The 13,860-nt window shown below is 37.5% G+C and overlaps 1 protein-coding gene across 3 annotated transcripts in view; it reads left to right on the top strand.

The window, feature by feature from the left end:
• bag1.L (BAG cochaperone 1 L homeolog) overlaps positions 1–13,256 on the top strand; it is a 33,436-nt gene extending 20,180 nt beyond the window's left edge. For all 3 annotated transcript variants that reach the window (XM_018267669.2, XM_018267668.2, XM_018267667.2), the window contains exons 3-7: positions 2,672–2,754; positions 11,188–11,301; positions 12,278–12,385; positions 12,788–12,850; positions 12,968–13,256. In XM_018267669.2, coding sequence (XP_018123158.1) covers positions 2,672–2,754; positions 11,188–11,301; positions 12,278–12,385; positions 12,788–12,850; positions 12,968–13,057 — 458 coding nt within the window. In that variant the 3' untranslated portion in view covers positions 13,058–13,256. The remainder of the gene's footprint in view (positions 1–2,671; positions 2,755–11,187; positions 11,302–12,277; positions 12,386–12,787; positions 12,851–12,967) is intronic.
• Positions 13,257–13,860: the final 604 nt, after the last annotated feature.

The raw sequence follows: 13,860 nt of genomic DNA, 5'->3' as shown, positions 1-13,860 counted from the left end.
CCTTATGTTTTAAAGGAATTGTTCAGTCTAAAAATAAAAACTGGATAAATAGGCTGTGCAGAATAAAAAATGTTTCTAATATAGTTAGTTAGCCAAAACTGTAATTTATAAAGGCTGAAGTGACTGGATGTCTTAACATCACAGAACACTACTTCCTGCTTTGTAGCTCTCTTGCTTTCCACTGATTGGTTACCAGGCAGTAAACAATCAGAGACTTAATGGGGGTCATAAATGTTAGCTTTTGAATCTGAGCGGAATACTAAATCAATTGTAAACTAACTGAACAGTTATGTCCCATGTGGCCCCCTTTATAGTCACTGACTAACTCAGAGTTAGAGAACTGAAAAGCAGGAAGTAGTGTTCTGTTATGTTACACATCCAGTCACTCCAGCCTTTATACATTACATTTTTGGCTAACTAACTATATTAGAAACATTTTTTATTTTGCACAGCCTATATATTTACCCAGTGTTTATTTTTACACTGAACTGTTCCTTTAAAGGCAGTTAGATATCTTTAGGACCAATACAAATATATAAATTATCCTTCACAAATCATCATGAATTTTCAGCATGGAAACAATCCATGTATGGCATTTTTATGACAATTTGGATTGCCTTGGATTTGGAGTTTTTCTGAAAATATTTCTAAAAATGTTTTAATTTGGATCACCACACCTTGTATGTCATTTATGACCACAAGTTGCATCAGTGCAAATTTCGCTGCAGTCAGTCTGTATAAAGCCCCCTTAAAGGTACTTTAGTCAAAGGGTGCTTTGTGTACTGAGCTTTGTGCTCAGTGCTGTTTCAGTCTTTCATTTGCACCTACTGACACAGAGAACCCTGAAGCTACAGCCACCTCTGGACCAGGTGGTAGCTCCATGGTTTCATCAGAGCCCTGTGTCAATAGGTGCAACAAACTTGCATCTATAGAATCAGATGCACATGCCATTTTCATGCTGAACACCAGAAATAATTGCAACTGGATTAAAACTTTAAAGACAATTGTGTCCAATTTATGCAGAAGTGTGAGAGCAAAGCTGCATTAATTTTGATGTATCATCTGCAATTGTGTCAAATGCAACTCGCCTTGGCAAATTCAACGACTGTGAATTTCTGGGAAACCTCTGAAAATTCTGTTTGCTCACTGCACTTGTGGTTGTAAATTACCCCTATTAAGTATATTAAAAACATCCACAAAAAAAATTCAGTAGGATTAGTTTACTACTAATATGGATTTATTTATCTTAGTTACCACAGAGTACTATTCAATTACTACAAATAAAAAGTCATTAAAGAGATACTCACACCAGATATTGAACCTTTTTTTTTTTTTTTTTTTTTTTTTTTTACATCTACCATAAAATTTACTTTGCATGCTTCTTATAATTTTGCCATAAAGTATTTGCCCAAAACTTTTACATTACCTATCTGACTACCTGTGGTCACCTATGAGGGGGCTGCCATATTTGTGCAGCAGAAGTCCGTTCGCATTAGAAACTTTAACTGACAGTCTGAGATTGGACAGTCAGGTTTAGGAACTTCAACTAACAATAACTTACAAAACTAAAAAACGATCAGCATGACCTATAGGTAACTTTTAATGTACATTCATATTTTAAAAAGTAGTTTTTTAGTGTTTATCCTATATACAAAAGAGGACTTATCCCCCTATCCACTTGCACTGTAGAAAATTAACCACAATATAATACAATAAAAAGCAATATTTATTAATAACCATGCTTGTGAAACAAATTAAAACATATTTAAAAACCAACAGCGCTGCTGGAAACAAAAATCGGGGAATGCCCTGATATTGATTAGTGATCACTATTTTCCATGCTTGTTGAAAAGCCGTGCATAGGTAAGAGATGTGATTGGAGCAGTAAAGATGATTTGATATAACGTACTAGATGTAAAATCCCGGCAAAGATAAAGCAATACTTTTCTGCATTAATGTGAGTTAGTTTCAGACCAACTTCTGGGCATACGTGCCAGAATATCCCTTCTTTTCTGTGTAAGAAGTATATCCCAAACAGGGTGGGGGCTGGCTCTCCTTGCTAGTCCCTTATATGGGCGAAAGCCCCTTTAGCCGAGGTTGAGTACAGTACATTAATGCAGAAAAGTATTGCTTTATCTTTGCCGGGATTTTACATCTAGTACGTTATATCAAATCATCTTTACTGCTCCAATCACATCTCTTACCTATGCACGGCTTTTCAACAAGCATGGAAAATAGTGATCACTAATCAATATCAGGGCATTCCCCGATTTTTGTTTCCAGCAGCGCTGTTGGTTTTTAAATATGTTTTAATTTGTTTCACAAGCATGGTTATTAATAAATATTGCTTTTTATTGTATTATATTGTGGTTAATTTTCTACAGTGCAAGTGGATAGGGGGATAAGTCCTCTTTTGTATATAGGATAATTGCTCTAAATGTGGTGGACACCCCTCCCCCTTGCACTGATATATAATTGAGTGTTGGCGCACCTTTGGATGGTCTGCTTTTTTTTTTTTTTTTAACTTGGTGTTCTAAGTTTTTTAGTGTTTGTATCACTTTAAACAAATGCAAATTATTTCACTAAGGAAGATGGCTTTGCCTTATGTCAGAGCTTTGTTGATAACTGGTTTCTGAATAAAAGATTACTAAAATATTATTCTGTTTCACAGGAAAGTCTTTAAAGGAAATGGAACAGACTCTCTCAGCGCTTGGTGTGAAAAACGGTTTCAGAATCATGTTGATTGGAAAAAAGGTAATTTTGGGTTGTTTGTTCTACAGTTCAGCATAGTGTAAGTTTTTTTCACTGCATATGTGGAATGAAAAAATATTCTCTTTCAATAAAAAAATCAAACACCTTTTAGCATTCTTTAAAAAGAAAACAAATGTCACCTCTGGTGGGTGACAGGTGCTTTTTAAGGACTGGGGTCCAATACATCACTTCATACTCAAGGTGAGGCTGTATCAGTGATCTAAAGAGGCAAAAATATGTCCATGTCTTTTTATGCATGACGGCGCTTTATTCACTTTAGTAGCCACTGACTAACACAACTAGAGGCACATTTATTAAAGATCAAATATCAAATTCATGTGAGGTTTTTTTTGTAACTTATATTTTTATTGAATGATTTTTCAAGTATATAGTCATGCATAACAGAAATAATAATGTGTATATATAAAAAGAAAAGCAAAGGAAGAAGGTTAGATCACCAAACAAAAAAAAAAGTAAAACATGCATGATGTCTATGAAGGGAATAAATAAAAGCATAGCGGTCTCCACACAATTCTGACCATTACAAGTTGTGTTTTGCAGAGTATAAATGCATATACATGTTCGCAAACAGTTGTTTTCAGACAGAGTATTAACATAGTAATATCTTCAACTATGTTTCTAAGTTGGATTAAAGTAGAGCATAGTTAATTTAAATTCCCAACAAAAATAATGTCTCGATTAGTTGAGAGATATTTGTGGTTAATCTATATGTAGATCGCTTAGTTAAGCTGGGAGAAAGCAACATAGTAAGTTAGGTTGAAAAAAGACACCAGTCCATCAAGTTCAACCTTTTTACTTTTTTTAACCTGCCTTTCTGCCAGTTGATCCAGAGGAAGGCAAAAAAAAAAAACCCCATCTGAAGCTTCTCCAATTTGCCCCAGATGTACTAGTCTGATAGGTAATCAAGATCCAAGGTACAGCTTAGCTTTATGAGGTCAATCCATCAGCTAGGGGAGTATTGAGTGAAACAAAACCTCTTACTTCCCAGATAGACCAAGTATTTAGATGTTAGGGGGTGGTATTTTGTAAATAGGCTATATTTGCTTCAAAAACAATGTTAGCGTTCACTCTGTTAATTATTTCCTGGATGTTTGGACAATTAAGGGCCTTCCATTTGGCTGCTATTGATATTCGATTCATGCAGCTGTCAGAATATGATTAGCCAATTTTTGCCCATACATGGTCTGCCTATAAGAAAGGTAGGTATATCCAAAGGGACTTGGGTTATCAGAACCTGCTCTAATACATTCTTAACCTCTAGCCACATTGGTTGAATAATTGGGCATTCCCAAAAAATGTGTAGAAGTGTACCCTGTTCTCCTCAATTTCACCAGCATAATGGTGAATGATCAGGTAAAAGCATATGGAGCCTATCGGGAGTGTAATACCAGAACATCAATATCTTATAAATATGATATTTCTGTCTAACACAGGTAACCATTCATCCAGCATTTTTCTAAATTTCTGACCAATCCACTGAAGACAAATTGTCTTGAAGTACATTATTCCATTTACTCATATTTATGTTGCCCCAGACTAGCGGCTAGAGGTTCATTAAGAAGCTCATATATCCTAGAAATAAGTCGCTTTTGTGGCATTCCCCGTTTAGCTAAGGTTTCAAAAACTGTACTTGCGCTTGACCTTGCAGCAGTTAAGTACGGGTGTATAACTTGGCGAAGTTGAAATTATTCAAACTGGTATAGAGTGGATTGGGGTGCTAAATCTCTCAGTTCCTGGAGCGTAAGATTGTTAATTAATTCCCCTACTGTACATAGGCCTGTCTGTCCCCACCGTTTGCAGAATGAAACATATGTACCTGGGATTTTGAAGATAGCTTGTAATTAAGGGCCACTGTGACATCAAGCCCTGTTGGTATTTTAATTTGTTCCATAATTTCAAGGTCAATTGAGTAGTTGGAAGCAGGCCTTTCCTAGTGATATCCTTGCTATTGTAAGACCATATGCGTAAGTTAATAGATATGTCTAGAGAAATCATGTTTTCAATGATGGCCCAGACAGTGGGGGGAGGTGTGCTCGACCATGCCAACAGTTGCCTCAATTGCGATGCTTCGTAATATTTTTGCAAATGGGGCACCCCAAAGCCTCCATGTTTAGTAGATGTAGTCAAAACTGATCTGGCTATTTGGTGACTTTTTTTTACCCCAAATAAATCTATGGAATAAACTTTTAATGTCTTTCAGTGTTTTTGGGGGCATTGTAACCGGCAAAGTTTCAAACAGGTACAAATACTTTGGCAAAATACTCCTTTTAATTGCAGCAATCCTGCCAAACCAGGATGTCGGAAATTGTGACCATTTTGTAAGCATCTTTTTGGTTAAACTTATAAGTGGGTTAAAATTAGTCTCATATAAAGATTCGTACTTGGTTGTGATTTGCGTACACAAATAAGTAATAGTCCCCCTTCCACCTATAATTAAAATTAGCTTTCAACGCCTGGAGATCTGTTGGGGGCAATGTTGAGAGATAGAGCTTCTGATTTAGATAAGTTCAATTTATAGCCAGAGAAAGAACTAAAATCTTTAATCAGGTCATGTAGATTAGGCAATGATATAGTCGGGTTTGTTAATGTTAGGAGGACATCATCCGCGAAGAGGGCAGTTTTAAATTGTGTTGAACTAATTGGGACACCAGAAATATTGGGATTCAATCTGATCGCTGCTGCTAAAGGCTCTATACCGAGTGCATACAGTAAGAATGAAAGAGGACAGCCCTGTCTCGTACTGTTCGTTATTGGGATAGGCTTTAAGTAAGTTGAAGGTTGACTATATAGATTTTGTAGAGCTGTTAAGTATGGGCCTTTCAAGTTCAAATGAGGGAGTATGAAAAATAAAAGACGAGTTTAATCTATCGAATGCCTTTTTGGCATCAAGGCTTAGAACTACGGATGGAACATGGGTTCTATTGAGTATTTCAATAAGGTCAAGGCCCCCCTGGTATTGTCCCCTGCCTGATGACCTAATATAAATCCTACCTGGTCGTAATGTATTAATTTGGGCAATATTATATTATAGTATAGTTTTTAAATAGAGTATGATCTTTTCCTTCCTTAGGGATGAGAGAAACATATGAAGCTTGGGTTGTCTTAAGCTGGCCATAGATGTTGAGATTTTTAAAAGATCAGATCCTGATCGTGAGACCACGATCTTCTCAGAACGATCGTACGAATCTACCATCAACTAAAAAGACCAATTTACCAGGAAAACAAAGGGGAGCTGCCTGCTTGGCCCTGCAAACATAGAGAGATTGCACTGGGACAAAGATTTTTTGACCTGGCCGATCAATTTCCCGACAGATGTCGGCCGAAAAATCGTAAGATGTACGATCGTTCGAATATCGTTCGCACGATAATTTCGAAGGATTGGTCGGGCTTCCCTAAAATCGGTCGTTCGGCAAGAAGAATCGTCGCGTCGCGTCTATGGGGACCTTTAGTTATTGGGACTCCTTGCAAAAACTGATTGAACAACTTCAGCAAATAAGGGGAAAGGATATGCGAAAAAAGTTTATAATACTTGTAAGGAAGCCTTTCAGGACCTGGAGTTTTGCCATTAGGCATGTTTTTCAGAGTGTATGCTAACTCTTCTGGAGTAATTTCTTCGTTTAATGCCTGCAAATCGTTGGATTGAAATTTGGGCAAATTAAGATCTTTCAGAAAGGCACTTATAGGGTCAGTATATTCACTGCTTTTCGATGGAGTGGGCTGAGTTAAATTATATATAATTATATAATACACAAAAGCCATGAATATCTTGTAAATTATATCCTTATAAACAGTGAGTTCTGATGTCATCAGTTATAAACAGTGAGTTCTGATGTCATTTCAGTCACATGACTCAATGAAATTTGTGTATTATAATAAATAAAGTATCCCCAGTTGTAAAATATGAGGATATTAGAAGTTACCTCGGAGTTCCATGACCTATATAAAAACACTCGGCCTTTGGCCTCGTGTTTTTATATGGTCATGAAACTCCTCGGTAACTTATAATGTCCTTATATTTTACAAGAGGGGGTACTTTATTCACTATATATACAGTTTTATGAATTATACCATAGACTACTGTATACAGTAGTCTATGGTATAATTCATAAAACTGTGCTCCAATTTGGTTAGGGTCATATGTAAGTTGCCCAGTTTCACTTTGGATTGTATTAATTTTGGAGGATGCTCGTTGATCTTTGAGCTTTCTCGCTTAAAGGGGTTGTTCACCTTCCAAACACTTTTTTTCAATTCAGTTGTTTTTTGATTGTTCCCCAGAAATAGACTTTTTTCAATTACTTTCCATTATTTATTTTTTACTGTTTTTCCAAAATCTAAGTTTAAAGTTGAATGTTTGTGTCTCTGGTGTTGAATCTGGAAGCTCAGTAATTGTAATGTAGACTCTGGACTGTTACAATTTTGCAACATTTAGTTGATACATTTATCTTTAGCAGCTCTGGAGTATTAGCAACTATTGTATCAAGTCTAACAGCTGCCTGTAATGAAACCCAGGGATTCTGCTCAGCAGGGACAAAGATAAGAAATGTATCAACTAAATGTATCCATTTAGAACAGTTTACAGGATCGGCGACCCCCCCCTCCCAGAGCTGCTTTAGAAGGTGAAAAATGACACTTCACACTTAAATATTAGAAAAACTGTCACACATAGAAAATAGAAAGTCATTGGAAAAAGTCATTATTTCTGGTGGTCTATCTGAAAACTACTAGTTGTTTGAAGGTGAACCACCCCTTTAAAGAGTGTGTTGTCTATCAACCTTTTCATAAAAAGCTTGCTTTGTCCAATGTGATGAAGCTTGTTAAATTTTCATTTTCTCGCTAGTTCCCCTTTAATTTCCAGTTCAATATTCCTTAATTCAATCAATAACTTTCTCTGTGGTACTGTTAAATGCTTCAGCAATATTTTAGTAGAACACATCCACTGTCACCCCAAAATCTAGGTCTACTCTTCTAATCTAATAACTCATCTTATGCTAAACTAAATGAAGGTAAGCTTCTCTAAATAAATGTGTTTTAAGAGATCTTTTGAAAGCAGAAAGTTTGGTAGCAAGACAGGCGGTGGGAGTGAGTTCCATAGTAGGGGTGCAGCCCTTGCAAAGTCTTGCATGTGAGGAGATGATGAGAGAAAAGTTGAGAAGCAGGTCAGTAGAGGTGCGTAGCAAGCACTTGGATGAGCATCTGAAGATAATTTCAGAGATGTCTGGTGGGGCAGAAATATGAAGTGCTTTGAATGTGAGGGTTATTAGTTTGAAATTTATTCTGAATGGTGACATAAGCTAGTGTAGGGATTGGCAGAGTAGCATGGTAGAGGAGGAACAGTTGCTGAGGTGTATAAGCCTGGCAGCAGTGTTCTCTATGGGCTGGCCCCTTCCCCAATTTGGCCAGTCTTTCCTCATAGCTAAGATTTTCCATACCTTTTACCAGCTTAGTTGCCCTTTTCTGTACCCTCTCTAATACAATAATGTCCTGTTTGAGCACTGGAGACCAAAACTGCACGGCATATTCTAGATGGGGCATTACCAGTGCTCTATTCAGTGGAAGAATGACCCCTTCCTGCCATGAATCAATGCTCCTTTTAATATATGCCCTTGATGCTGCTGACTGGCAATTGCTTGCTACAGCCAAGTTTATTATCTACAAGGTCTCTAAGGTCCTTTTCCAAAATGTATTTGCCTAGTGCATTCTCATTAAGGCTATAAGTGTCTTGGATATTTTTACATCTCAGGTGCATGACTACATTTATCAACGTTGAACCTCATTTGCTACTTAGCTGCCCAGATTGCCAGTTTGTCAAGATCCTGTTTCAAGGATGCCACATCCTGGATGAAATTAATTGGGCTGGATAATTTTGTATCTGCAAACACTGGTACATTATTTACAATATCCTCCACTAAGTCATTAATGGACAAGTTAAAAAAAAAAAAAAAAAGTGGACCCAATACTGAGCCCAGAGGGATCCCACTAAGAACCTTACTCCAAGCAGAGAATGTACCATTAAGAACCACCCTCTGTACCCTATCCTGTAGAAAGTTTCCTATCCATGTGCAAACGACTTCATTAAAGGGCACCTGTTGGGTAAAAATGTTATCCCCAACCAAAGGTGCGGGCTAATAGAGCCTGCATTCCTGTTGAAATAATAAAAAATGCACCCTGCCAGCGCTAGGCTCCCGGGGTGAGCAGCCATGTCCGGTCACTCGTATGCGAATAACGTGCATGTGACGTCATGCGCATGAGCAATTTGGGGGATTTATTTCATTATGCACATGCGAGTGATAGGAAATGGCTGCTCGCATTGGGAGCTCCCTCCCGTTGCGGGTAGCCTAGCGCTGGTGGGGGCATTTTTAAAACAAAAAACAAACTACTGTTATCCCCCACTGGAAAGCGGGCTCTATTAGCCCCCCCCCGCACCTTTGGTTGGGGATAACATTTTTACCCAACAGGTGCGCTTTAAGCCCTACAGACCTTAGTTTAGAAAGCAGTCATTTGTGGGGCACGGTATCAAACGATTTGGCAAAATCCAAATAGATCACATCTACTGCCTCCACTGTCCAGCATATTACTTAACATAAAAAGCAATCAGATTTGTCTGACATGACCTATCCTTCATAAAGCCATGCAGATTGCTGCTCATAATGCCATTCACTAGGACAACATTTTGAATGTGATCCCTTAACAAGCCTTCAAATAATTTACCCACCACAGATGTCAAAACGTACTGACCTAAAATTGCCAGGCTGAGATCGTAATCCCTTTTTAAATATTGGAATGAAAAGATGAAAAGCGAATCGGAGAAAATCATAAATAGGGGCCGGTCTAAAACGGAACTAAGCTGTCTTAGAACCCGGGGGTGTATGACATCTGGCCCTGGCACCTTGTTTACATTAATTTTTATTAAAGCTTCATGAATCATATCCTGAGTCAGCCACTGACTAGATTGAGCTGTGCCATCACTGCAGCTATGAAGTGAGCCTGGGGATTCAGACTCCTCTATTGTATACACTGAAGAAAAGAACTGATGACTGCTCTGAATGGCAGCCCTCAAGGCACTAAAATTAGCTATAGATAGTATATAGAATGACTAATTCTAAGCAACTTTTGAATTATTTTGTATAGCTTTTGAATTATTTGCCTTCTTTTGACTCTTTCCAGCTTACACTGGCCCCATCTAAAAACAAATGCTCTGTAAGGCTACTTTTTTTTTATTACTCATCTTTCTATTTAGGCTCTTTTGTAATCATGTTCCAGTCTCTTATTCAAACCAATGCATGTTTGCTAGGGTAATTTGGACCCCAGCAAATAGATTGGTTAAATTGTGCAACTTCGGGAGACTTCAGAAAGCCGCAGCTAGAGTTAGCTAGTCTGTTAGACTGGAGAATTTGTTTACTGAGCATGCTTATTAGCAAACAGCCAAAGTAAATTCCTGATGGAGGGGGCAGAGTGGGTTTGAAGAGAAGGAATTCTATGTGATTAAGGGGATGCTCCAGCAGCCTTACTGTTAACCTTTTAACAACCAGAATGGCAGGTATCTAAAGATTTTAAAGAGGCTGGTTACTGATTAAATTTTAGAGGGGGTGGGTTAACATGTCCTTTCTAAGTGTATGTGAATATCTTTGGGAGATCTTTTGTATGAGCAGTATGCCAAGGTTGAAGCTGTTCAGGTCTAATATATTTTGTCTTGGCAGGAGCAAGCTCATTAAGGGCAGTGGTGAGTGTGCTATAGAAGACAGAGGTTGTCCGATTAAGGCAGGAAATGGTTGAGATATAAGAGCAAAGAGAGTCAAAGGAAGAAGAGAGACCTAACATGTCTAATGTTTGGTGTTTTAGTCCACAATATGAAGTTCTACAGAAGAAAAGAGCTTAATAGAGTGAACATCAGATGAGGTAAATGACAGAGAAGGAGCAGGTAGAAGAACTTTAAAAGTACAGTAGTAAGCCTACCCCACCCCCTCCTATGTTTCCAGTTCTGGGAGTGTAAGTGAAGCCCCCCCCCCCCATATAGGACATGGCAGCAGGTGAGGCAGTGTCAGTAGAAGAAAGCCAGGTTTCAGTAATTTCAAGTAGTTTGAAGCAATTGGTGAGGAAAAGGTCATGACTAGAGGTATGTTTGTAGGAAACTGAGCAGGCATTCCAGAGAAGGACAGATGAACTGTGTTTTTAGGTATAGGGATAAGAGTTCTGTAATGTTGGAATGAAAACTGAAGGGTAGGGTACCGTGGTCATGACGATTGTACATTTAGAACAATTATGGGTGTCAAAGAATTTGAGTTTAATTTGAAAAGGCATTTTATTATACAGATTTTTATATCCGGGTGACATAACCCCCTCTCTTGACCAATATTTAAAGGGTTTTTATTTAATACAGTGCACACATTATTGCCAACTTTGATGTTTGTGCAACAGAACTGCCCAGAAGAGGAATCTGAATTAAAGAAACTAAAAGATCTGGAGAAATCCGTAGAACAAATGGCAACCAAGCTGGAAGATGTGAACAAGGAACTTTCAGGAATCCAGAAGGTATAATTACAATGTACTGTCCACTATTTTTTGTCATTCTCATTGTCTCTGGAAAGCATTGTTAATGTGGCGATAGACGTTACAATTACGATCTTTCTCGTTCGTTTTAGTACACGTGTAGAGCTGAATCGTCAGTTATACAGGTAGAAACAATAATAGAATTCTACCTGGGTCTGATGATTCAGCACTAACAATGGGCGATGTTCGGGTGTCTTCAAAGGTGCCCCGTCAAAATTTTCTGGCCAGCCGGATCGACGAGCCGACTGATATACAAGTCTTCTACTGATATCGGTCAGCTCGTCTCCCATCATATGTGTACCGAATATCATTGGTGCGTCTATGGCCACCTTTAGTTGTTTCCTCTGAAATTGAAGTTTACCTCTCCTTTGTCCAGATTTACTTCACTTTGTCCAGATTTACTTCACTAGGTTTGCTTAACAGTTCAGTGTAAAAATAAAGACTGTGTAAAAAATGTTTCTAATATAGTTAGTTAGGCAAAAATGTAATCTATAAAGGCTGGAGTGACTGGATGTCTAATATAATAGCCAGAACCCAACTTCTGCTTTTCAGCTCTCTGAGTTAGTCAGCAACTTGAAGGGGGGCCCACATTGGACATCACTGTTCAGTGAGTTTGCAATTGATCCTCCGCATTCAGCTCAGATTCAAAAACAACAGTTATGGCCCATGTGCTCCCCCTCAAGTCACTGATTGGTTACTGCTTGGTAACCAGTAAGTGGAAACCAAGAGAGCTGAAAAGCAGGAAGGAGTGTTCTGTTAGACGTCAGTCACTTCAGCCTTTATACATTACATTTAAATGTTTCACATTTGTTATTTTTTATGGACAAATATTTCTATATTCTTTTTTTACAGTTCCGGACATTGAATAAAACTGATTAGCTCACTAAAAGCTTTCAGATTTTTTTTCCCTTGAGTTCTGATTAAGTATTGATACAGACATTTTCTTTCTCATTTGCAGGGGTTTCTTAATAAAAGTCTCCAAGCAGAAGCTCTTATCAAGCTTGACAAAAGAATAAAGACAACTGTGGAACAGTTTATGAAAATCCTTGAAGGGATTGATGCCATGGTGAGTTGATCTCATGGTGGGTTGATCTACCATTGTGGTAGAGTCCTGCATAGGGCTATGTTGGGCAAGGAATTTCTTGTACTTACAATCCTTTAATGCCATGGAACATGAGGCATATTCTCTGCTTGCATTTTTGTACATTGACGCGCCCCATTTATATTTTACAGTTGTTGATAGGCAGGATACAGAATAATGGAATTAATATTGTACCTTTAGACTGTGAACAATGTGCAATACCTTCTCCACATCTGAAGTTTCTAATGTAGCTATAAAATTCATATTGCTTGCTTGAATAGCATACATTTTCTGTGGTAATGTGCAAAAGCAAATGGAATCAATAGGAATAAGTAATGCAATATACAGCCTACAATAATAAATATTATATAAATGTTTTGCATACAGACAATGCCTGAGAATTTCTGTGACTGTAGGCTGAAAAGGAAAGGATTGGTGAAAAAGGTTCAGGTGAGTTACAGGACCTACTGCAGAGAATGGCCATTTTTTAGTTAAGCTGATCTGCAAATGTAAACGTTACCAAAATATTATGATGGAGATCTTCAATCTATTTCTCACTGTTTTTAGGGTCTTCTTGCCCAGTGTGACACCGTTGAAGGAAATATTGGTCAAGAAATAGACAAACTGCAATCCAAAAATTTAGCACTGTCCAAGTAACGATTGCTGATGTGGTAATGGAGAATAACAATTGCTCTGTGAGCAGGCTCTTGTATTGGAGCATCTATCCATATTATATTCCGGTATATAAAGTTTGTTCGCACTAATGCATTATTTTTTGCATGTATGAGAACTTTGTTGTGCTTGTGTCTTGTTCTTCTGGACACATGATAAACAATAAAGGGTATCCTTTTTTTTATTTCGAAAATATTTTATTTGATTTTCATGATAAACAAATAATAACAGTATGACAGCAAATTTTATGCAGATGAAAGACAAGTTATAATCGATACAATGGCATAAAATTATTAAAAACTAAATACCATTTAATGAGACTGACAACAACTAACTAAAATTAACTAAGCCAGTGGATGTAAACATATTGAAAGAAATAAAGAAAAATGTCCATTCATTGACTGGAATGTCTGAAAGCACATCTTATAAATTGAGAAACCGTCCTATTTGATCACCTATATTAGAATAACAAGCTTCAAAAAAAGGGAGACCAAATCAGTTTAAAAGAGTCAATGGAATTATTTCCTTTGGTTTTGGTTAATAAGGCTTCTTGCCAACTAAGCTGGTTCATAAAAGAAATAACGTCTGTTAACGAAGGGGGTTCTTTTAGTAACCAAGAATTAAATAAAGCTTTCTTGGAAGCTTCTAGAAAAAAAACTGTCTAATTTATTTTCAGGGGAAATAAAATTTGTGTTGGGAACTGAAGGAAACACTACATTATCTAGATGCAAAAAAGTAAAGCACGGAGACAATTTAATCCTTATCTTCAATTGATAATTCAAAAACCC

Source organism: Xenopus laevis, chromosome 6L (genome assembly GCF_017654675.1).
Source record: "Xenopus laevis strain J_2021 chromosome 6L, Xenopus_laevis_v10.1, whole genome shotgun sequence".
NCBI classification, from domain to species: domain Eukaryota; kingdom Metazoa; phylum Chordata; class Amphibia; order Anura; family Pipidae; genus Xenopus; species Xenopus laevis.
Note: the sequence above shows the minus strand (reverse complement) of the source record. Positions and strands in the feature narration are given on the sequence as shown.